Source organism: Sturnus vulgaris, chromosome 9, assembly GCF_052056855.1.
Source record: "Sturnus vulgaris isolate bStuVul1 chromosome 9, bStuVul1.hap1, whole genome shotgun sequence".
NCBI lineage: Eukaryota > Metazoa > Chordata > Aves > Passeriformes > Sturnidae > Sturnus > Sturnus vulgaris.
This window is the reverse complement of record NC_142251.1, coordinates 10,976,070-10,998,909: the sequence shown is the minus strand read 5'-3', so window position 1 is coordinate 10,998,909 and position 22,840 is coordinate 10,976,070. Positions and strand designations below refer to the sequence as shown.

Sequence of the window (22,840 nt, the reverse complement as noted above, 5' to 3'; positions counted from 1 at the left end):
ATAGAAGATATTCCCACCTTGCCTTAGCTTTGCTTTGTCCCAGAGTCATGTGGGTGGAGCACAGACTTGCCTGTGGTGCCCAGTCCTGACATACATGTCCCTGCTGCATCCTAGCCTGTGGAGGAGCAGCATACCCTCTTCCAGCACCACCCGTGTGCTCACAGTGATGCTGTGGTTTTGGCTGTTCAGCCTCTCTGTGAATACATTTTCTCCCAAAGGTATCTGTGTGTAATATTCACAATGACGAGTCTTTAATGGGAATGAATTGAAGCTGAGCAGTAGTGGATAGCTTGGGATCTGGAGGATGGTTTAGCAGTTGCCCTGACTGGGATAATGAGACAGAGATAAAGTTTAATTATGTGCTGTGCCCATTCCCCAAAAAAGAGGGCCCAATTTGCTTGAGGACTGGTACACAGTAGCACATTGCACATCCTGCTGTGCTCCTGATAGGAAATTTATTTGTTGGCTGTGTATTCTCCTTTCTTTCTATCAATGCTTTCAGTCTTTCAGCTCTTTTGCCTTAGTCCAGGCAGCTGGAAGGCTTCTGAGATGTTGAAATGCCTCAGAGTAGTGTAAGACTCACAAGCTGGTTCTCCCCATTGAACAGCTCTAGTGTTTGCTGCAGCCTCAGGCTGCAGATGGAGCTTCCTCACAGGCTGTGCCACACAAGGAACACATGCAGGTTTCATTCATGATTTATGCACTATATGTTCTCTAAGTGCTTCTCATTAATGGCAGCCCAGCATGCCTAGGCTCTGATGGAAGTGAAAGTGCCCTGTGCCTGTGAGAGCACTTGGGATCATGCATGGTTCAGGGTCACCACCATCCAGGGGTGCAGCTGCCTTTGTGCAGAACCTGGCAGCCCTTCAGTGTGCTTCCAGGTGCCTCACAAGGAGGCCCAAAGCAGAGGCTGACTGTTGGCATTTGCAGGCTGGTAAATGTGCTAGCATTTGTGCAGAGCAGCAGTGCTGCAGCTCCCTCTTTTCCAGGAAACATCAGGTCAGCAGAGGGGTTCAGGCAAAATCCAATTGTCCAAAGTCTCTGTGTATTCCTGCATGCTCAGTGCATTGACCAAGTGCCAGGGCCAGCACAGGCTCAGAAGAGAGAACTGCTGTGCTGTTCCTGCCCAACACCCTTCTCCAGCCCTTGGGTATACCCACCATATTTGTAATCTAGAGCTAGAAGTGGGACCGAGAGATTCACTAGAAGCTCTTCTTGCAGTATTATATTTTCCTTAATATTCACTTGTCCACTTTTTGATTGGATCTGTCCCTGCTTTGCTTGTGAATTCCAGCAAGAGCCTGAGGTGGTGGCATCGCTTTAGGCATAAATATAGCATGAAGAGACAACATTGTATTTTATTGTTCCATTAATACACGCCTTGGGTGCCTTCAACCATTCAAGACATGTATTAATGGCCCAATAAAACACACCCTGAAGAGCCTTTACAGTATTATATTACAGCATTCTATATTTAAATATTTCTAATACTTGAAAAAAAATTTTATTATATCCTTCCACTACAGGAAATAGTTCCTAGAGACAGTAAGAGGAAACAGCATCTTGCATCTATCTGCATTTTCTCTAATAAATACTACGCAGAATACCACATTTCAAAACTGCCTCACTAATCAAACATCTGACATCACTTATATATAATCTTTCCTGTTTCATAGATGGGAAATTGGAGGCACAGAAGATGATATGATTTACCCAGAGCCCCGGGAGCCTGGGATGGACCTGGGTGTCTGGGACACAGAGACCCAGACTCCTTCCTAGGGTGATTCATGCCATCTCTGCCAGAACTCACCTGCTTGTCTCTGCCCTCTCTGCCCACAGGAAAAGGGCACATTCCCCCTCTTCCAAGGATGAGCACTCCATCGGCCTGAAGGATTCACTCTTGGCCCACTCGTCTGACCCCGTTGAGATGAGGAGGCTCAACTACCAGACTCCAGGTAAGGAGCAGCTCATCCTCTTGAATCTGCTTCCTCTGGTTCCCCCTCTCCATGTCCCCATGCCAGAAGCAGAGCTGCAGTCCTTCCCACCCTCCAGGAGATCCACACCTTCTCAGTCACAGTGACACAGCGTGGGCTTTAGACCAAGGATGTCCAGGTGTCTGCTCTCTGGGTTGCAAATCCTTCTCCCTGGCCCTGTCTCTGCAAGACCATGAGGCTGGGGAACCTGGATGGGGCTGACCTGATGTGTGGTGTGTGTCAGACACGGTGTGAAGCTCATTACAGTTGTCCTGAACTGGGAGGAGCCTCCACACAGTTGGGATTGTCCATTTACAATGTTGCTGAACTGGCTTCAACCTGGCTTAGCTTCAGTGCTGAGCACAACTGGTGTAGTATTGGCCACATGGGCTGCATCTGGGGCAGTCAGGAGGTACATAGATCTCTTACACTGCTGAGGTGTCCCAGCAGCTTCATTCTGGGATCTTTGGTGTGCTGACTCTCCTGCTCTGCTCAGCTAAGGGTCAAGAGAAGAGCTACCTGCAGACTATGGTGCTCTGCAGCCAGTGCTATGGCCCACTGAAGGACTCTGCTGATCATGGTGCTCTCAGTGCAGAGGATGATAGCTCAGTTAAAAGCCATTCTCTGCATGCTGCTTTCACTGGCCTGGGATGCCTCAGGCTGTAGCTTTGCCAGCTCATGGAGGCAACTGTACTTCACACTGCAGAAAGGTCTTGTGCTGCTGCTTTGTGTCTGCACATCTCTGATGGCACCGAAAGCACAGTACCTGTCATTGTAGTGATCAGAGACAGGCTCGCCCTGACTCCTTCAGAGCCTTTCAGAGAGTCCAAGTCCTATATGAACTGAGGGAGCACTTGGGCTTTTGTGATGGAGGGAGCAGTTCAGCAGCAAATGAGGTACATACAGCTCTCTTCTAACTTGCAGCTCCTCCTGGTCTCTAACCTACTTTCCTTTTCCTCCTGCTGCTCATTCATCTAAGAGCTTTCATCTAACAGGAGAGTTTTGAAGGGGCCATTTCCTGATGTAAAACTGCTGTGTCTGGCAGGGGGGCAAGAGCAGCCTTTCCTGTTGCCACTCACAGCAGTCTGGCTCACATCTGGGGTGAGCTACACCAGCACATCTTTTCTGTGCCAGAGCAGCTGTCAGAGGTCCGTAGTTAGTGCATCTCCCAGGCAGAGCCAGAGGCAGATCTCACGTGTGGGCAGCAGCAGCAGGCTAGTAGTTGCCAGCAGAGCTGGCACGTTAATTGGCCACAGCACAGCACAGGATGGTGTCACAGCATGGGAGGAAAATGCTGTGGGGAGCAAGGGAGACACGTGCCAGAGGAAGAACATCTCAACAGGCAGATTACTGGGAGCGGCACTTGGGAGGGGGTCACACACATTCAGCAGCAGCATACAGCTTCTTGAGGAGGAGCACAGTGTTAAGCAGGGCTGCTCCAGGACAGCTATGCATGGGGACAGGCCTCTGTGACATGTCTCCATGTGGGCACAAAAGCGATCTTTGCTGTATGCTTGTGGTTTGCATTGCGTGGAGGATTGTGCCAAGTCGGGCTTGCATCTGCTCCCATCTTCAGAGAGGTCAGGGTGTTTGCAACAAGGATGTCCCTTGTTAGACCTGTAGCAAGGTTCAAGAGTTGCCATCAGAGGGACAGGGAGCCAGGAAATTTTCTTTTCCTGTCTGTGAATGAGGATATGCCAAAGATGCTGCTCATTTGGTAAGTCTACAGAGCTCTCTGAAGAGACAAAACCCAGCCAGAGTGTTTCGAGTTCACTCAAGACAGCAGCAGGACCCTGGGATACTGCCAGACAATGCTCCCCTGCCAAGAGACAGCACTCTGTCCTCCTCCTCCCTACTACATCCCTTGTGAGTTTCTGAGGGGCAGAAGTGGGTGTCGTGCAGCTTGAAGTGACTGTTCCAGCTCCTGATGAGCTTGTCCTCATTAATGAGGCACATGAAATCCACCAAGCCAAATGGGCCCAAGCTGTTGCCCCTGTCACTCCATGGAGGTCGAGACAGTGCTGTGAGGATGCATTGACAAGAGGTGCTGGCCACCAGCCCTGGTAGCTGGTCTCCCTGCTGGAGCTTGCTGAGCAGGGAAAACTTGTTTAATGCATAATTAATTGGTCTACTGTTATTAAATATTAAGCTTTCTCATTTTTGTGGTTTTTACTTCAGACAAGGGTTATTCCCCACTGTTGGCCTCCCTGTACTAATGTACTGCTGTGCCAAGTCACTGAGAGGATACAGGACCAGGAAGTGTCCCAATACACCATGAAATGAGACTGAGTTGTGCTGCTGTTGAGCTATGAGTGAGCTGGAGGCTCAGGGATGCTGAGCAGAGGTGTCTGGGGCTGAGTGCAGTCCCTCTGGCCACCGAGTAGCACAGATGCCCCCTGTGCCTGCCATCTACTGGCCCTTGCAGGCTTCTCTGGGGCATGGGGCTGGGACCAGGGGTATGCAGTGAGAAATGTAGTTCTCAGTGCACGTGAAGGCCTGTGGACTCACTGCCTTGCAAGTAGCTCCAGCTCCACGTGTTTCCCAGTGTCAGGGGATGGCACAACAGCCTGCTCTGTAACAGCCTGTTGCAGAGCAGCCCCCAGGGCCGGGCAGTCGGTCCTGTGCAGGAGGGAAGCTCCCAGTGCTGTGGCATATGGTGCTTTTCATCTTCATCTCGTTGTCTTTCCATCTCTGAACCTCTGCAATGATGACTAAAGGCTAATGGGATTTCTGTTCTTGCCCCGTTTCTTTTCTTTGCAGGTGCCAGTGTCCCCTGTTGCCCGAATATCTCAAGTTAGTTTTAACTCCTGTTTTTATCTTTCGACACCTTTTGCTTTTTCTTTCCCTTTCTCTCTCGTCTCTGTATTTTTTGTTTCAATGTCATGAAGATCACCTTCACTCACAGCAGACTGTAAAATGGCAGTGATTTCACTTTCTGACATGATGTGTGGGGCCAGGCTCGGTACTGCTCGCACGGCACTACAGCAGCTCACCGCAGCACAGTGCAGAAAGGAAGGTCCTGAGTGATGGGCTGCCAGGAGGCTTCTGCAGCAGCCCTTCCCCTGCTTTCCAGCCTCCTACCCCCTCAGAGTGGTAGGCCAGGCTCTGCCGTGGTGCCAGGCCTGCAGCAGGCCCTATGTGGGAATTGATAACCTTGGCCATTCTGGAGGGAGTGACCAGCTAAAAACCCTAAATGGACAAATTGAAGAGTGCTCTTCAGTGGTTGAACACACTCTCTTCCTGCCTCGGGCAAACTGATTTCCATAGGCTGGGTAACCTCTGTCAGAGACTTAGGCAGAACACATGCCTACATTCAGTCTGCTTTGCAGTGTTGGTACCAGAATTCCAAGCACAAAGGAAGCATTTACTGCTCTAGCAGCTTGGATGGAGTAGTACCAGCCTGCGGATAAAAGTGTCCCCTGATCACTTGTCGTCTTCTGAGCTTCAAGTTCATCCTCAAACAACCATAAAAATGTGGCCACCCTGCTCTGGCATGTACAAGACATCTATGTATGCACACAGGAATGGGAGAAATATGTAGGATGAATACTTCCCCTGGGAGCAGAGCCAAGGGCTTTGCTGTATGTGTCCCTGCAGGCATTGTGAGATCTCTGAGCTCTTCTAGCCTCATGGTGAGCTCACTGTCCTCTTGCCAGAGCAATTGGAAGAGCTTGTGGAAGTCCTGGCAGTGTGTACAAATCTCTGTCTTGTCCTGCACTGTCAGTGGCTGTTTTTCTAGGTTCGCCATAATGGGATTCCAGCCACCTCCTTTTCCCCATCTGCTCTTGCATCACTTCTCTGGCTGGCAAAACACAAGTTTGGAGAGACCACCTTGTCTCTCTGAACCACCTTTGGAGAGACCTCACTTCTCAGTAGAGATGAGTGTCTGCAGCTCTGCTGTGGTCCATGGCTCTGCTGTACTTTGTACATAACCATGTTGGAAAAAGCACATACTTTGGCTGTGTTCCAGTCTCTTTCTCCTTCCTGCCTCACACTCTGTCTTGGTCCCACACTGTTGTCATCATTCAATTGCTCATCAATGACAGCTCTTCAAAGGCTGCTCCTGAACTACAACTTCAGAGTTCTGGCATGAGTGAAGAAATTGTGCCAAAACCAGCATCATCTCTGTCCTTTTGAGGGCCTGCTCGGCAACCTCAGGGATCCTTATGGGTGAAGTGGCAAGCAGGACCATCTGCAGGAAGACCTCAGCACGAGGCAGCATAGGGGTATTTCCTTCTCCACCTATCTGTGTGTTCTCAGGCCATCCATGGATAGCTCTGCACTGCCGAGCAGTGGCAGGATGAGTGTGTGTTGGATTGGGTCTTGCCTGTGTGCAGTGATATCAGATGTTTTATGCAGATGTCTGAGGTGTAACACTTCCATGTCATCACCTTGTGACTTGTCACCAACGTGTAAAATGTGTGTACCCAGCCTGGGGACTGCTCCATCACCTCAGTGGCCCATCTCTGCCATCTGTGGCAGTGTTCAGCCTCCTGAGCAATTGAGAAGCTTCTGGCTGTGCTCCAGACCGTCTCCCTGGGTGTGAGTCAACATCTTCAGCCTATTAATAATCATCATTACCCTTGTGGGGTTTCTGGAAAACCCACAGAGCAGCCGATGGAGTCACGAGCCTTGGGATTTGGATGACATGTTTCACGATCACGTTCCTGCCAGTTCAATGTCTCAGCATCAGAGAAGGAGGTTGTGATGGTTAAGCTCTGAATCTCAGGGCCCCAGGAGGGCTTCTCCCAATCCTACATGCACACCCCCATAGTACCTGTCCCCTGTGTGGGATCTGTGGGATCCCCTCCTCTGGGCCTTTCTGCTGAGCAGGGCTTCAGCTGTGCCCAGGATGAACTGTAATGTTTTATCCCTTGTTTCGCCAGGGCAAGACTTCTGCCATGGCTTGAGCTGCATCCCAGGTCACAGCAGCCTCCTAGAAGCTGCTGGAGGGCACATCACTGCACATGGTGCCTTGCACGAGCCAGCCCAGAGGAGCTGGATTTTGGGCCCTGGAGCTTTTTGGGCTCTGCCTCTGGAGCATCACTGAAGAGTTACACAAACGTGGGCAGAGCTGCTCCTCACCTCTCAGAACGTTGTGCAGTGTTGTCCTACCAAGGGATCAGCCATTCTTCCATGGGGCCTTTCTCATTCTTCTCTAATGCTCTGGGGACTGTGACAGCATCTGCCTACCCACAAAGCTGTGCACATGCACTGCAGAGGTTTCACTGCAGTTCTGGCAGAATTTCTTCATGGCTAATGCCATTGTTAGGGGTAAGCAAGAGGATCAGTCTAAGCCCTTGGCGGTGAGAGCTCCAGAGGATCAGTGTGTTCAACTTCAGCCCACGCGGGAGCCCGGGAAGCAGTGACAGCGCATCCTCGGCGTGTTCCTGCCAGGGGCTGGCTGAGCCCTGCCCACTCGTGGCCTGCTCTGTGTGCCCAGTGGCTGTACTGTCCGAGCATGCTCACCCGGTCATGCACATTCTGCACATCACCTTTGTGTTCTGTTCTCTGCCCCACGCGCTCCGGGAGTTGTGTGCCGCATGCCGTGTGAGCTCGTCAGCTTCCCATCCATCCCGCCCGGCACTTTACATAGTCACACATGTCCGCCTTGCACCCACCTCCTGGGTTTGCTGTGCACATGCTCTTGCTGAGCCTTCCTTGGCCATGCAGAGCCATAACCGTTCTCCTCTCCCTCCTCCCTCCTTGTCTCGTCTGCAGGCATGCGTGACCACCCCCCCATCCCTCTGACCGACCTCGCTGACAACATCGACCGGCTCAAAGCCAACGATGGGCTGAAGTTCTCCCAGGAGTATGAGGTGAGCCTGAGAGTGGGATGGGCAGCAGGGTGGAGTGATGCTGGCCAGGACCCCAGCAGAGAGGGCCTGGTGAAAGCTGAGCTATGCCTCCCCTGCAGCAACGCTGCATGACCAGTCCCTACACCAGCCCTGGGAACCTGCCAGCTCTCCCTGCCAACCCCACACTCGTGGGAACTCGTCTTGAGCAGTTGAAGCATGGCTGGCACAGGGAGAAGGCCTTGCAGGAGAATGCAGAGTAGCCTGCCATGCTGCCACCGTGGTTATGGTCTTAGGAGCGAATGGGAGCTCGTGTCTGCCTACCTGGATTGTCACTGGTTACTTTGTTCTGCTCTGCGAGGGCTGCACTCCATCCAGGTTGGCTGAGGTATTTCGGTCTGCAGCATCCTATGCCCATTCACTTCCATCTGTGTTCAAAGCTTTGCTCTCTGCACTGTCCTCTGATGCCAACAAACATGCGTTTTGAGTTCTCATTCCTGCTTTCCCCATCTAATCTCCCACTGGGCTGTGCTGGCATTAGCTTGTGCCATTCAGCATCAGTGCCCATGGAAGCTCTGCTACTCCCACTGCCCTGGAGTAGTCCAAGCTCCCCTCCCTGCACAGAGCTCTCTCTGCCTGTGACCTGCAGTCCTGAGCTGCAAACTTGCCTGCACTTCTGGATCATGCCCTCACCTTTATCCGTGTTTCTGGTGGAGCCCCTGGGTAGGTACTCTCTGCATCCACCACTGATGCTGCGTTGTTCACTCACACAGGCATGTGCTGGGTGTTTGGTGAACCCCTCCACTGCACCCCTCTCAGCCCAACTCCCTCTAGCCCTATCCTCTCCTGAGAACAACTTGCCAAGGGGGTGCACATGTGGAGGGAAAGGGGCTGACCTACCTGAGGGCTGCCTCACCTTTTTTGGCCCTCTCCAGGCTGCATGATGAGGTTGCAGCTGTTTAAAATTGGGAATAGTTCCTCTGCAGCCATGAGAGCAGCAATGGCAGGATGATGTTTTGCTGTCCTTATATGCAGAGCCCTCTTGAGCTGCAGGGGACTTGTAAATAAACCCCCCACTAGTATTAAAGAGGGAATAAATTTGGGAAGTGTTCTTTGCATGTGTTATCACTTCTGTTTGAATTGTTATCTGCCTGTGCCTGTGGCCACCCCTTCCTGCACCATACCTACACTGATTTATGAGATCAGATCAGAGCATTTGCCCACAAGGTAGGATTATATATGCCAGGAAAGGGAAAGCAGATCTCTATGTTGAGAAGGTAAGGGACGAATTCCAGCTAGTTCAAAGGGTGTGCTGTGTGTATCCGAGGAAGGCACAGAGCTCTTTTTTTTTGCTTTGGGATGCCAAGTGGAGGGTCTTGGCATTCCTCTGCATTTATTGTCTGAACCAGAAAGATGAGCTACAGCATTACACTGCAACTTGGGAAATGTTTAAAGGAATAATGTGCTTCCCTTGCAGTTACCTGTGTGTTCATGTATGTCCTGCCAGTGGAGCCAAAGTGTGCAGTCATATCTGTCTGCCTTGGGCTTTTTGTTACCAGTCCAGCTGAAATCTTAAGCAGGGCTGTCCACTCTGCTACAGGCAGGCTGTGGCTCTGCTGCACAGTGGGGATTCAATCAGCAGGATCCAGTGTCTCTGCACTCCCATCCCCACACTAGGCATGTGCTCAATAGAGCTTGCAGCATAATACTGAGCTGTGGGAACTGTTTTTGAAAAAAATGAGCATTAAGTAAATTCTCTTAGCTGCTTTCATGAGCCTCTCTCTTCTCATTTCTCTTTCTTTAGAATATCATGGCTGGTTGAGAGCACCAATCAGTTGTACTTCTCATGTTGAAGCAGCTATTAAGTAGCTGATTGTTGCACGTAATTTTTTTTCCCCTGGATTCTGCTGTGTTTGACTCCTCATCATCTGGAAATTGCTGAACATGACAGACTTGTACAGTGTTTGACACTAGGATGGACCCAAAAGTAGAAGGGCTTGCTCCTTGTAGGCATGTGGGGATGCAATCATTTCCCATTTAAAATGCCAGTGAGAAGAATCCTGGACTGAGTTTGAAGAGAACAGCAGCTGCCTGTGCAGGACTGCTGCGGCAGTGGGTCTGCTCTCATCCCAGTCCCTGTATGTGTGGGTTTGGCAGGGCAACAACTCCCTTTGATAGGAGGGCTGCAGGGCAGGATAGGCATGGTGTGTGCTGCTGACTAAGGAAATCTGCAGAGTGGATGTGGAAATAGCAGAGGTGGGAGGGGAGCTGGCTGTGCAGCCCCTTCAGGAGCCCGAGAGACAGGAACATGCTTGCATATGCAGTAAAGCATTGATACGGTCCCAGTGCTCACCCTGGGACTCTGTGGGCCCCAGACCTTATGTAGAGCTGAGTGGTGACCCAGCACTTCGAGAAGTGAAGGCCCTGACCCTGTTCCCCATGGCATAATGGCACTGCCAGAATGGGCACAGCTGAGTAGGGAGGCACAAGGGAGGAAGGCATGGCAGGTGAACCCCGAAGGCCCATTTGCTGTTTGATTGTGCTTTGAAATAGTTGCATTTTAAGTGTTTTTGTAGAGCAGCCTGTCAGTGTAACATCTCTGTGGGGTGCAGGGCTGTTTATAGATGGCTCACATTCCAGGAGCAGTGGCACCACAGGCAGAGAGCAAATATTTAACAGCACTTCTAACCATTGAGGCCAGCTGGCCTAGAGCCATCAGTCTGGTGCTTGCCTTGGCTGTGCAAGCAATAGCAGGGTAACCTAGACACAGGTGATATGAAACAAGACCTGTCAGCACCTCCCCACATGCCTGGGAAAGGGGCAGGAAGGGTGGCAGAGATTTCTCACAGCCATCTGACCTCAATTCCCACAGGTCAGAGAACAAATAATACTGCTCACACCAGTTTGGCAGCCCGCATGGCCATGCAGCCCGTGTGACAAAGCCAGCACAGAGCAAGCTATGGACTGGCTCCAGTGAGAGCAGGCTCATGAGCTGTGGGTTAGCCTTTGCCCCTGGCACCTAGGAGCCCTCCCAGCTGTACCTCCTGGTACTCCTGGTGCAGCAGGAGAGGCTGAAATGCAATTGCTGGGAGCTGAGCCGTCTGCAGGCACAGTTCACTGCTGCCATCTGCTCTGGTGTGGGTCAGAGCGCAGCCCCATCAGGCTGTACAGGCAGGCAGCAAGCTGGGGAGCAGGGCACAAGGGTCTGGCTGCTGCTTCTGGCCTGGCTGCACCAGGAAAGTATTTCATTTTTAGTGTACAGTGAAAGCTACAGCGAATTTACAGTGGGGGATTAATGGAATTAAATAAGTAGGAAAGAAGGCTGATCCCCCGACTGTGGATGTGCAGGTGGTGGCAGGCGCTGTCGCTGTGTTGGAGCTCCTCCTGTGGGCACCATTCCACACTGCAGCCTGTGCTCCCGGGGCAGGATCCTGCCCCTGGATGGTGCAGGAGTACCTGCCCTGGGACAAACTGGCCGGCACACACGCACCACATCTCACACTCTTGCTGTGGGATCCAGTGAGCCGAGCATTGCTGTCCCCTTCGGCGTTGTTAGCAAACACAGGACGGGCTGGCTCCAACCAGCACTGGTTCCTGCTCTCTTGTAGTGCTCTAGATCCTGCATCACCTTCCCAGGGGAAGATCTTTCCTTTATTCCTTTCCAGACTGCAACTTGTGGCTCTTGCCCTTCGTATCCAGCCCATCTAGCATGTCCATCCAGTGTATGGCCCCAGGAGCAGAGCAAAGCAGGTGATGAGAGCCTGGCAGCGTGGCACTGCCTGGCACATTAGCTCTTAGTAATCTTTAGGTTGTGTATGAGATTTGAGATTTGTGCTCCTGCTTCCTAGTGTGGTAGGGAGGCTGCAAACCTTTCCTCACAGTTTTCTGTGGAGAGAAACACTGGTGGTTTGCCCAAACCCTGTATTCACTTACATTTCCCATAAAGACACTGAGGACTGTGCATCTCCCATGCCTGCAGCCCTGGCAAGGCAGGTTAGGTAGTGGGAGAGGTGCTTGGATCCCTGAGGCCAGTGAGCCCCGCAGGTGCTGGGCCCAGGATCCAGGTAGCACCCAGGGAGCCTTGGTTTAATGAGCTTGCCGTGGGTTTAATGGGCTCATGGGGAAGCTGCCTGGCAGGCACACGGCACTCACGTTCCAGTAATAGGAATAATAAGGCTGAAGTGATGCCAGCAATTGATTCAGAAGCACATTATGTCCTCATTTGAGGCGCGGCGCAGATTGACAGTGGTCAATGCTCCTGCTAATGTGGTTGATTTCACAGGAGGACAGGAAGCACTCACTGCCTGAGCATCTTTGTGTCCCCGTGCCCTTGTGCAGCTCCCTGAGCTGCCGTGCTGCTCTAGGGCACTACCTGCCTGGGCTCTCCTCGTCTGCCAGCAGCAGAGGCAGCAGCAGGGCCTCAGCATGCAGAGGGATTTTGGAACGGCACTAAGGCAGGGGGAGCAGCAAGCCCGAGGTGGACTATATCTGAGAGTCAAACTGGCATTCAGAGACATTTTCAAGGCATTTGTAAAGTGCTCTAGAGTCTGTCAAGGAAAGAGCCTTTTTCCAATCCCTTTTCAATGGTCTGACTCTGTCTTTATGGCAGTAGCAGCAGGGATCCCTGAACTGCTTTGGTGAAATTGTTCCTTGCACTTCCATGCTGGGAAGGAGGAGTTTTACTAATTGGGCTTTTACTTAATTTGCACTTGCTGTCTTACAGCATCTCCCTGTCACTTGAAAGCAAAGCAAAAGTCATGGTGCTTTTAAGTTTGCTCCTGGCTCATTTCCTTCCAATTTCCCAGCCCTTCTGCTTTCTAGGAAGAATGTGTTGGAAGTGTTACTCTGATGAAGTTTTGGGATGAAGCAGTGATTTCCGTGAGCCCCAGAAAGGAACAGGAGCAGACTCCTATTGCCAGGGCAATTGTGGAGCAAGGTGGGGAGATGAGACAGTGCTACCACACACCGGGGCTGCAGAGCATTGTACAGAGATGGGACAAGACTTGCCAACCACTACTCCATGTAAGGACTCCAACTCTCTCCAAGCAGCCCATCATCCTCCCATTTATTTACTCATTTGTTTGCCTTAAAGGGGGGAACAGGTGTACATTAATTCATCACCAGAGTTTAAATTAAATCATTTTACTTCTAAATGAGTCACTAATTTGCAGGAGTATTTAATTAGAGCCTCTTTGCACTCAGGTGCTGTATTAGTTCTGACTTTCTCACCTGTTTGCCCTCTTAAGAGGCTGATGATGATTAGACCATTTCTGCACATACCCATTGCACATCAAAGCTATTAACCCTAATGGCAACACCTTGATGCTCCTCCTCCCTTCTGGGGGCTCTTGGCAGCCTTTTCCTCCCCCAGGAAGTAACCCTTTCCTCTGCTGTGGCAGGACACAGACTTGCTGTGCAAAGCACTCCACACCCCACAGCTGGGTCAGCCCTGCAGCCTTTTGGCAATGATTTGCAGCATAGATTGAGTGTGAACAACTGCACTGAGCTCTGCTTGCCTCTGCTGCAGGGGTAGGACTCATTCCAGCACCCACCTGTGCCCATTGAGAGTGTTCACAGAGTGCAATTACAGCTGATGCATTCTTGTGTTGCTTCTTCACAGCAAGAAGATGCTCACTGATACCTTCAGAGCCAGTCTCAGCTCCACCACCAGCTAGTCAAGTCTCTGCATGGGCTGTCTGTGCAGACTAAGGCCACCTTTTTGAAAAATAGGTGTTATTTATGTTTCTAATAGGCATTGGTGGGTCCATATTTTCCTCATTAATTTGTCTATTTGTGCTTCTCCTTCAGTGCTTCGTATTGATCAGACTGACGTCAAAACTCCTCTTACTTATCTGTATTCCAAACCACGAAGTCCTTTCATATTATATTCCTCTTATTTTTTCATGGTTTTGATAATTTCTGCATTCCCCTTGTGCAGTTCAGGCCCACCCTTGGTGGGTAGCAGTCTACCCTGCCACATGGCTGAGAGTGGGGAGCATCCAAAGAGCTGATCCCCTGAGCAGCCTATTCTGAAAGCAAAATACTGGTGCCTGAAGGAAATGAAGTGCCCCAGAGAGCTGTGAGCTGTGTGGAGATGTCTCTGTGCCTGGGCAGAGGAGTGTGTAAGGTCTGTGGCAGTCAGGCCACTGGGTTTGCAGTCAGAAGTGGTGCTTGCAGCCTCCACTCCCACCATCCTGGCTGCAGCGCCTCTGAGCACAGCAGCTGCCTGCTTATTACACTGATAATAGAAAATTACAGGTTTTCTGTAGGAAATGTCTATTTACATCCTACATTTCCCAAACTACCTATTAGCATTGCTGTGATGTCACATCCTCCTGTGCATTTTCGTCAGCACTGGCCCCTCTACCTGCAGGCAGCCTGGGCCGCACCTGGGGACAGACAGCTGCCACCTGGCACAGCACTGGCCCGTGCTCTGCATTGTGCTGCAAAGCCCTCGGGGCTAGTGCAGCAATGCAGGCAGTGCCTGTGCTCCATACTCAAGCCAGTGCCTGCACCCGTTGCTGGCTGCTTGGGAAGTGCTTGCTCCACGGCATAGGAGCAGAGGGGACATTGATGGGTGTCACTTTGTGCATAGCTGGTGGTTGGTGGAACTGAGCAGAGGGACCATGAGAGCTGTTCATGTCAGCCCAATCAGGGAGCTGTGCCTCCCACCTCGGCCTTTTGCTCACAGCTGATGCAGAGCTGACAGACAGGTATTTCACTGCCTGAGAAACCTTCTGACACAGCTCTGCCAAGCGATGAACACGGATGCCTGCAGGGAGCACAGCGTGCAGTGCTTCCCTTGGCCTGTTTCCCCATTGTTTTTGTCTGTGGGCCAGCAAAGTTTCAGAGACCCTGAGCTGGAGCAAGATTTTAAGAAGGTTTTGATGGTGTTGTTAATTCTGGGGGGAGGGGGGTTCATGGGATGACTGATTTCTGCTGTAGCTGCTTGCCCCCAGCTTGCCCAGGGCTGCATGTGCAGAGCAAGTCCCTGCAGGAGGCAGGTGTCTTAACCTGGGTGTCTCATGTGTCTCTGGGGCATCACCATCCCGCCTCAGAGGGTGCTTTGGGTATGGTCCTTGTTCACCTTGCTTTGTGCATGGGCTGAGTCGATAGAGAAGGCTTTGGGAATAGGCTGCCTGGCCATGGAGCAGCTGTGGACTGGGTGCACCAGCACGTGGCTCATGGAAGAAGCACTGGGTGTGCAAGGCCAGGTGGGAGTGGGATGTGTGCTTTTCAGGCAGTTGCATAGTGCGGAGGCCAAGATTTATAATCACGTCTCTTCTCCAGGTTTATAGTTTCTTGTCACTCTATTAACTCAAACAAGAGGTGTTTACATTGCATAAGTAGCTGGAGCAGTGGGTAGTAACCTATTAATTTTCATGGCTGTTCCCTGGCAAAAGCTCATAGGTTGTCTTGCAGGACACTAATACCAAAAGCTCCTGGGACACAAGACACCCAGGGCTTGCTATATTTCAAGAGACTTCAGTTCAACAGCTTATAAAACCACTAGGTCAAGATCTGCACAGTCAGGGCTCTCTGGAATCCTGGCAGAAGACCGAATTTCTGCTGATGGGTATATCCAGAGGAAAGGATGACCACGCAGCAGAGGAGATGAAGGCTTATCTGCAGCAGGCTGCCTCAGTGAGGAACTGCTTTGCCTGCAGATCGTGGGATGCATGTCCCACTGGAAACTGGTTTTTGGTGTGGTCTGGCTTGATGCTAATTCCATGGGTGTTCCGTGGACACTTGTGGAAGCTGTGTCTGGCCTGGGGAAAGGTGTGCAGGGCAATGCAGATTTCCTAACTGAAACCTATGTGCTGTAGCACTCCATTGTGCTGTAACTGATACCAATTCCTTTCTTCTCTTTCTCTCCACAGTCCATTGATCCTGGGCAGCAGTTCACCTGGGAGAACTCCAACCTGGAAGTGAATAAACCGAAAAACCGCTATGCAAATGTGATAGCCTATGACCACTCACGTGTCATCCTGACTTCCATTGATGGTAAGAGTAACTGGAGTGGGCATCCCATCAAGCAGCTGAACCTTACTGTAGAAAGGAGACCATCTTTTTCTGGGTTCTGAGCTGAGCAGGGACAAACACCAAGCATCAGCATGATCAAATATGTGTTCTGGCTGGCCAGAGGAGAAAGGGCACTCTAGAGCTTTCCCAGGGTCCTCACTGGGAAACACTTTCTCAGTGTTCCCACACTGTCCGGAGCAGTGCCACTGCCACCCTCTGTCCCAACACAATTGTAGGGCCAGTATCTTTCTCTGGGACTTGTCAGTAAGTATATGGTTCCAACTAAGTGCCCAGAGCAGCACAGGATGAGGGGTGCTCCTTCCCCTGGGACCTCAGACTCCGCACATCCCTGTCCTCCGCGGGACCATCAGGCCCTGTTTGCCATAGCACTGACCCTCATGGCTCCAAGAACCAGCCCCACATCCCTGGAGTTTGGGCTAATACATGTTTCTAGTCCTCTTGCACACAGAGGAGCTGGAGCCCAGGCTCACCCATACCCCTTGTTTTATAAACCAGCACCCAGCTCTGCACACCCAGATCTGAGCCCACTGATGGAGGATGAGGAAAATACAGCTAATTAAATACACCCCTGCTTGGGGAAGGAGCTAAAGCCTGGCTTTGTACACAGATGGCCCTACAGTCACTAGCATCCTTTTTTTGGGAGATGGAAAAGCCTTTTCTAATGGTAATGTACTATTCATCCTCTTCAAGAGGAGGAGAGGGGGCCAAACAGTCCCTCACAGCAAGCCCTGTTAAGCAGCAGCAGCAATGTGAAGGCTTGGCATTTCTTCTCATGGGCAAGCCCTTGCAGACAGCTGTGGGGTGAGCACGTGGGGGAATCCCTGTTTGCCAGCCTGACTCAGTTGCTGTAAGTCGTGTCTGTGCCTTCCCGGGAACTGTTCCCGAAGCACCCTGCCAGGTCCATGCCGCCCATGCCAAGGGAGGGAAGCACTGCACTCCAGCTGCTGCCACTCCCCCAGAGCTGCCAGCACTCTGTGTCTGCTGGAGACTGCTGAGACCTGCAGAACAGACCTGTAGGATTTTCCCCAGGACAAAAGGACGAGGGGTGACCCCCAGCTTTATTTCCTTCCTCTAATGAAATGCAGATGCTCTCTCCTGGGGAGACAATGAGATTCCTGCTGCTTTCTCTCCCTGCAGCCTGGGCAGCCCATGCCGAGCAGGGCTGGGAAATAGCCTTAGGCCTCTGCTTTGCCGAATTTATTTTAATAACTATGTGTTTGCATTTTAAAGGCCTTTACGAAAAATTCCTTTCCTTAAAGTGGTGGAGGCTATGTGGGGGGGTGGAGCAGCCTCTGCCAGCAGGCAGCAGTGGGGGTCTCACACTGAAGAGTTTCAGTGGTGATGGGAGGAAGATCTCTGTCTCTTTGGGGATAGTCATCCCTACAGGAAGGGTGGGAGGACATTCCCTGCCTGACATCCCTTGCTAACAGAGACAAGCTAATAAAGGAGCTTCATTTTTAAAAGGTGCTGTAGGACCATAACAAATTGCCGGTGAATTTAAGACAATTATTTCAGTCAGTTGCTTGGGGCCGAATGAGCTCCTTAATATTCCTGCCTGTGAATTTTCCTTTGTGTGCGTGTGGCAGCTGTCTCTCTGCTTTGGTGTTGCCTGCTTGTTGCATTAATGTGGGAGTTACAAAGGGTTCCTCTTTTTTCAGGCACCATCCCTGTCCTTTGCAGGATCCCTGGGAGAGATCCTGACATCACCCCATAAAGGAGACTTGTCAAGAGTCTTGTGAACATGACAGCCTCTTCTCCTGCCTGCAGGGCCCAGCAGAGCAGTAGGTAGAGGGCTGTGGGCTTACCCCAGTAACTCTTGCCCTCTTTCTCCTCCATAGGGGTCCCAGGCAGTGATTACATCAATGCCAATTACATTGATGGGTATCGGAAGCAGAATGCCTACATCGCCACACAGGGACCGCTGCCAGAAACCCTCAGCGACTTCTGGAGGATGGTGTGGGAGCAGAGAACAGCAACTATAGTCATGATGACCAGGCTGGAAGAGAAGTCCAGGGTACAGTGTGTGCTTTCTCTTTTTTCTGGAACTGTTGTGGGGCAGAAAAGAGGAATGGGAGCACTTCACAGCATAGGGGTACCCAGGGAGAGGCAGTTCCAGTGATGTGGCTCACTGCTTCATGCAGCCCGGCAACAAATGCCTTGTAAGCATATCCCTGGTGGGGCAAAAGGATGGCACAACTTCCTGTTGCTGTCCTGCTCATTTACCTCTATTTTGCCTGCATGTCTGCATGCACACCCATCCTTTCCTGCCCACATCACTCACATCAAAGGGGAGAAGGAAAGCTCTGAGATGGGGAGTGTGGACCATCCCAGAAGCTGAGAAGCTGCAATAGTGGGGTGGTACCAGCAGCATCTAGCAGCCTGGCAGGGCATTTCTGGCAATGCAAGAGAATGGCTGACAGGGTCTCATTGCAATAACAAGACTAATTTGTGCCTTGTCCAATGACAACATGTATAAATGATCAGCTTACACTGCCAGGATTAGATATTCTGATGTAATAAACGCAAAGCTGCCTGCAGACCATGAGGAAGGCGTGAGTTGGAGAAGGAGTGAGAGCCCTCACTGCAGATGATACACTGCAGTTTTCGTGACAGAGGTTCTTACTCAGCCCCTTAAGCAGGAGTCTGTAAGCTGGGACCAAGTGCTCCTGCGCCCAGATGCACCCTTTGGGCAAAGCCTGCCCAAGGAGGAGGCAGCTTCTGCTTCTCATGATTCAGTTTGTTCCTAAAAGTAAAATTTTAGTGGTGAGCGTTTGTACTAGCAGAATATTTTAGTGTTGCCATGCCAACAGCAGAAGGGGCTTGTGCACTCAAGCTGTGAAGCACTGATTATTTTTAGCCCAATAAGCTCATTCTTGAGAAGCAGAAATGGTCAAGTTTGGGTTTAGTTAAAACTTTTGCCTGCATGCTCTCCCTCCTTTTGAAAGCTTTAACACCAAAATGCTTGCAGGGGTGTCCCAGCCCACTCTGGCTGGGAGGAAGTGGCTGGAAGCACCAATCACCATGGCAAAACAGATCTGCTTTTCCTAATGTACAAAGAACAGGCACTGTTGATGGGTTTCCTGGGCTCTTCAAATGCCCTACAGCCTGCAGCGAAAAAGAGCATTCCTTGAAGATGAGCTGTCTCTAGAGATCCAATCTCAGCTTTGCACTGTGCTTCCTGCTGCAGAGCCCTGCCTATTCTGCCCAATGGCCACTGTCACCGACACAGCCTAAACAGGCAGGGAAATGATTCTGACCTGCCCTGTGGCTCAGGGCTTGGCACACAGACTAAGCAAAATCAGAAGTTTCTGATCAACTGTGCTCTGCAGCTGAGGGTTATATAGGGACTTTTTTGTGCCTTCACATTTCAATGATGGAGCATATATTTGAAGAACAGGGAAAAGTGCTTCTGGGTTGCCAAATAAATCCATGCCTGGAATCCTGACTCACTTAACTTCTGGGCTTCTTAGTTATGGCAAGGCATTCCAAGGTGCATGTTTCTTGAAGATAACAGGTTTCCTTTGACCCCAGAGGGACTTGTCTTTGCCTCAGATGTCTGTGCTGCTGAGCTGTGTGTTATCTCCCCCCAGCACAGCTCATCCTATCATCCTGCAGTATTGGTTTCTGTCCCAAACACAGTGCATGTGGTCAGGCTTTTGGTGACATTGAATCCTTGTTATGGGCAGGAGGTGACCAGAGCCCTCACAGAATCTCAGGCAGCCTGCCTGATTGGGCACACTGCCCAGGGACTCTAGGCTGACCTGACCAGACCCAGACCCCTGCATTTGCTCCCTGGCACTGCCTGCCTATGCCCTGCTGCCTCTTTGGCACATCCCCAGCACTAATGAGAAGTGGGCAGTTTTCTCTGGCACTGTGGGAGAGGCAGGTTGCCAGGAGAGGCAGTGGAGAAGACTGGTTACTTCTGAGTTGAACCAGTGATCCACAGCAAGGACTTCCCTGGATGTGTTTGCTGTACCCTGTAGGTGTCTTAGGGCATTCCCTCACAGCAGGGCCCTGCTTGGGGAGCTGTGAAGTGGACTTTCAGGAGATTATTTTCTCTGGGAGTTTTTGTTGTCTTTTTCAGCATCTTCCAAGGCAAGATGGCTTTTAGACACCTTCCTGCTATGCTTTTCCTCATGCCATTTTGGTGATGGCTAGAGCTCTCTTGGGAGCACATCTTTTTGGGACCAGTGAAGATCCTAATCCCAATCACTGCCCATTGGTCCAAACTTTCAGCATGAGTCACTGTTTTGAAGTTCATTCCGCTCCAGAGCCTTCAAACTTCATCTGATGTAACCCCTTGGGTCCCTGCAGCATTGCTGCCTGCTGATGCTCATGCTGCTGTGGGACAGCACTGCTCCAGGCAGTCACATGGCATCACAGCATTACCCAAGGGTGACCTTGCTTGAAAGTCCCCTTGCCCAGGGGCTTTGGCACAGGCACAGGGCTGTCTCTCCAGCTGCAGAGCCTGGGGTAGGTAGCAAGGCCTCATGGCGAGGTGCCCAGTGCAGTGCAGGCTCTGCTGCCTTTCCAGGCGAGCTCCCCAGGTCACCCTCAGTAGTGCTGTGATAAGTCAACCAGGACCAGCAGCAGCTTGGCAGCCCTGTGGGGGTGACACTGCTTTAAAGGGTTCCTGAGCTGCAGAGGAAAAAAAAAAATCTTTAAAGAGCATCAGCTTTTATGGTCTGCAATTTCAGCTGGCTTGATGGTCTAAATCATCCTCCCTTTTTCATGTTTTCACAAAGTGAGAAGCACATAAAGGATAGAAATGGCTGGATTGTTCAATTTAGCTGCCTTCAAAGCTTTACAATCAGTTTCAGAATCATTTGGTGGCAGTTCAGAAACACACATTGTAGATTAGCTTTCCCGAAGCTGCAAGCCTGGTGCGTCCCTGCCGGGCTGTGTTGCCAGGAGAGAGGTATTAAAGCAGGATTTCTCCTACCCTGGGCTATCCCCTAGAGCCTGGCAGAGCAAGGTCTCCCAGAGCAGTGCTTTGGCATGTTCTGTTCCAGTCCAGAGCACCAAGCAGCCATCTCTGGGGTGTGATCTCCCCTGGCATTTCATGTCCCCAGGAAAGGGTGTTAAGAGGCTGGTGCTCAAGGGCCCTGGGGAAGAGAAGCCTGGCAGCCACATCATGCATGCTCCAGCCCTCTTGCTGACAGCAATGCCATCTGGAGCTTGTGAGAGGGCCCGGGAGCAGAACACAGCTCTCAAGCTGAAGAGAGGTGCCCGGCTGCTCTTGGGCTCAGGGCATCAAAGGGGAGGGACAGGAGCCACTCAACAAAGCTGCAATAAATGGCTGTTCAGGACATTACTGTGCTCCTTAAGTTAATGAGAAACAAGCACTGCCAGAAGAAAACATCTCTTATCTGCTTTAGTGCCACAGTGCATCGGCTTCAGCATAAAATTTACAGAGCTTGAAAATGGGGCATAAACATTATGGGTAAATTTGGCAGAAAATGTGACTGACTCTTATCTGGTCATGAATAAATAATTTTCAATTACCAGCCCAGGCATTGCTATTATCCCACACAAGGAACTCCTCTGAAGTTTGTTTTGTGCTCGAATACACAGCCCTGCAGCATGTGGGTGGCAGGAGGGGACTGCTGTCCCTGACGTGTAGGTTCAGGCACAGGCTGTGCTGTTCCCCTGAAACATCCCCTGCAAACTACAGCAAGCAGCTGTCCCCAGCATTTGCAGGATGCCATGATGCTCTCCTCTCCCTTAGAGAGGATCACATCATCCCCAAGCCAGGCAAGACAAACTCAGGCTTGTGGAGACAGCATGCAGCTGCCACCCACTCATGAGGATGGGATCAGTTTAGCTGTGAAAAAATGTTTGGGACCTCCAAGATGCTGGTGCTGCAGCCAGTCAACATCAAATGCTCTGTGCCAAGCAAGGAAGAGGAATTCTGACTATTTTGCAGAGCCTGCCATATTGCCACAGATCCAAGGCAGCATAGCAGCCCAAATGGCAGGAGACCCTGGGCAGGAGGCAGCAGAGTTGCTCTGCTTGCTCAGGCACCTGCAGTACCTCATTAGGCAGCCTTGCTCCAGGCATTTCTGCCAGGGCTGGTCTTACTGAGAGCAGAACTCAAAAAGCAGGGAGAGCTGCATCCCTCTGACTCCAGGTTGCTGCACTCCAGAGCCAGAGTGCAGGATGAGGGCTCTTAACTCTCACAAGCCTCACCCTCCTGCAAGTGGTTTCAATTAAAAGGCATAACTTCATTGATTCCTAATTAAGCTTATTGTTTCCCTTCCCACATATTCCCCTGTAAACACGTTCTGCTAATAATTAAGTTTACTATTCCTTGACAAACACAGATCATCTTCCATTCAGTCCTCTCTCCTAGGGTGGGAAACCGTTTTCGGTGTGGTGCACATGGGTGGAATGAAGTCTTCCTCCTGTCAGCCACACACTGTAGCTCTGCAGGGTGGAGGAGCCAGGTACCAGATAAAACAGGGATGCTCAGGGTGCCAATTAAATAGAGAGCTTGGGGCTTCACTGAAAAAAAAACCGGAGGAGTAGATTGCAAACACTGAGCTGTGAAGAGGAGGAGAAGAGCAGCAGCATGTGAGCGGGAAGGGATGTGCAGGGAGGTGAAGGGGGCAGAGGGATGGGTCTCTGGGGATGTGTTTGGCTGTCTGCCAAGTGGGATGCAGCAAGAGCTGCGACCAGTAGCTCAAAGCATTCTGGCTGCAGAGCTGGTAGGGGGTGATAAGGATGATGCAGGGCAGGAAGTTACTAGGGAGCAGCAGTGTTTTCATGATGGGACTGTGCTGCCTGCAGGAAGGGGCTGAAGGGATGGTTTGTCCAGTCTGTGTCTTCTTGCAGAGGGAGAACAAGATGCGTCTGTCTCTGAGTTGGCATCTGTTCCTTGTAGAGCCATTTTGAATGACCTGGGAGATGTAGATTTTCAGAGATGTGCCACCTGCCACAGGGGCAGGTTGGTGTCACTTAGTGATGGTCAATGCACAGCAGTGCAGAGAGGATGGATACAACATCCAGGCTGGAGCCCTGGCATGGGCT

At 51.2% G+C, this 22,840-nt stretch overlaps 1 protein-coding gene across 18 annotated transcripts in view; it reads left to right on the top strand.

Annotated features, from left to right (window-relative positions):
- PTPRF (protein tyrosine phosphatase receptor type F) overlaps positions 1 to 22,840 on the top strand; it is a 375,185-nt gene that overhangs the window by 341,028 nt on the left and 11,317 nt on the right. For 12 of the 18 annotated variants that reach the window (XM_088169799.1, XM_088169790.1, XM_088169787.1 and 9 more), the window contains 5 exons: positions 1,840 to 1,955; positions 4,734 to 4,766; positions 7,695 to 7,792; positions 15,649 to 15,772; positions 17,650 to 17,825. In XM_088169799.1, coding sequence (XP_088025925.1) covers positions 1,840 to 1,955; positions 4,734 to 4,766; positions 7,695 to 7,792; positions 15,649 to 15,772; positions 17,650 to 17,825 — 547 coding nt within the window. The remainder of the gene's footprint in view (positions 1 to 1,839; positions 1,956 to 4,733; positions 4,767 to 7,694; positions 7,793 to 15,648; positions 15,773 to 17,649; positions 17,826 to 22,840) is intronic. The other 6 variants (XM_088169800.1, XM_088169793.1, XM_014872130.2 and 3 more) reach the window with 1 other exon arrangement.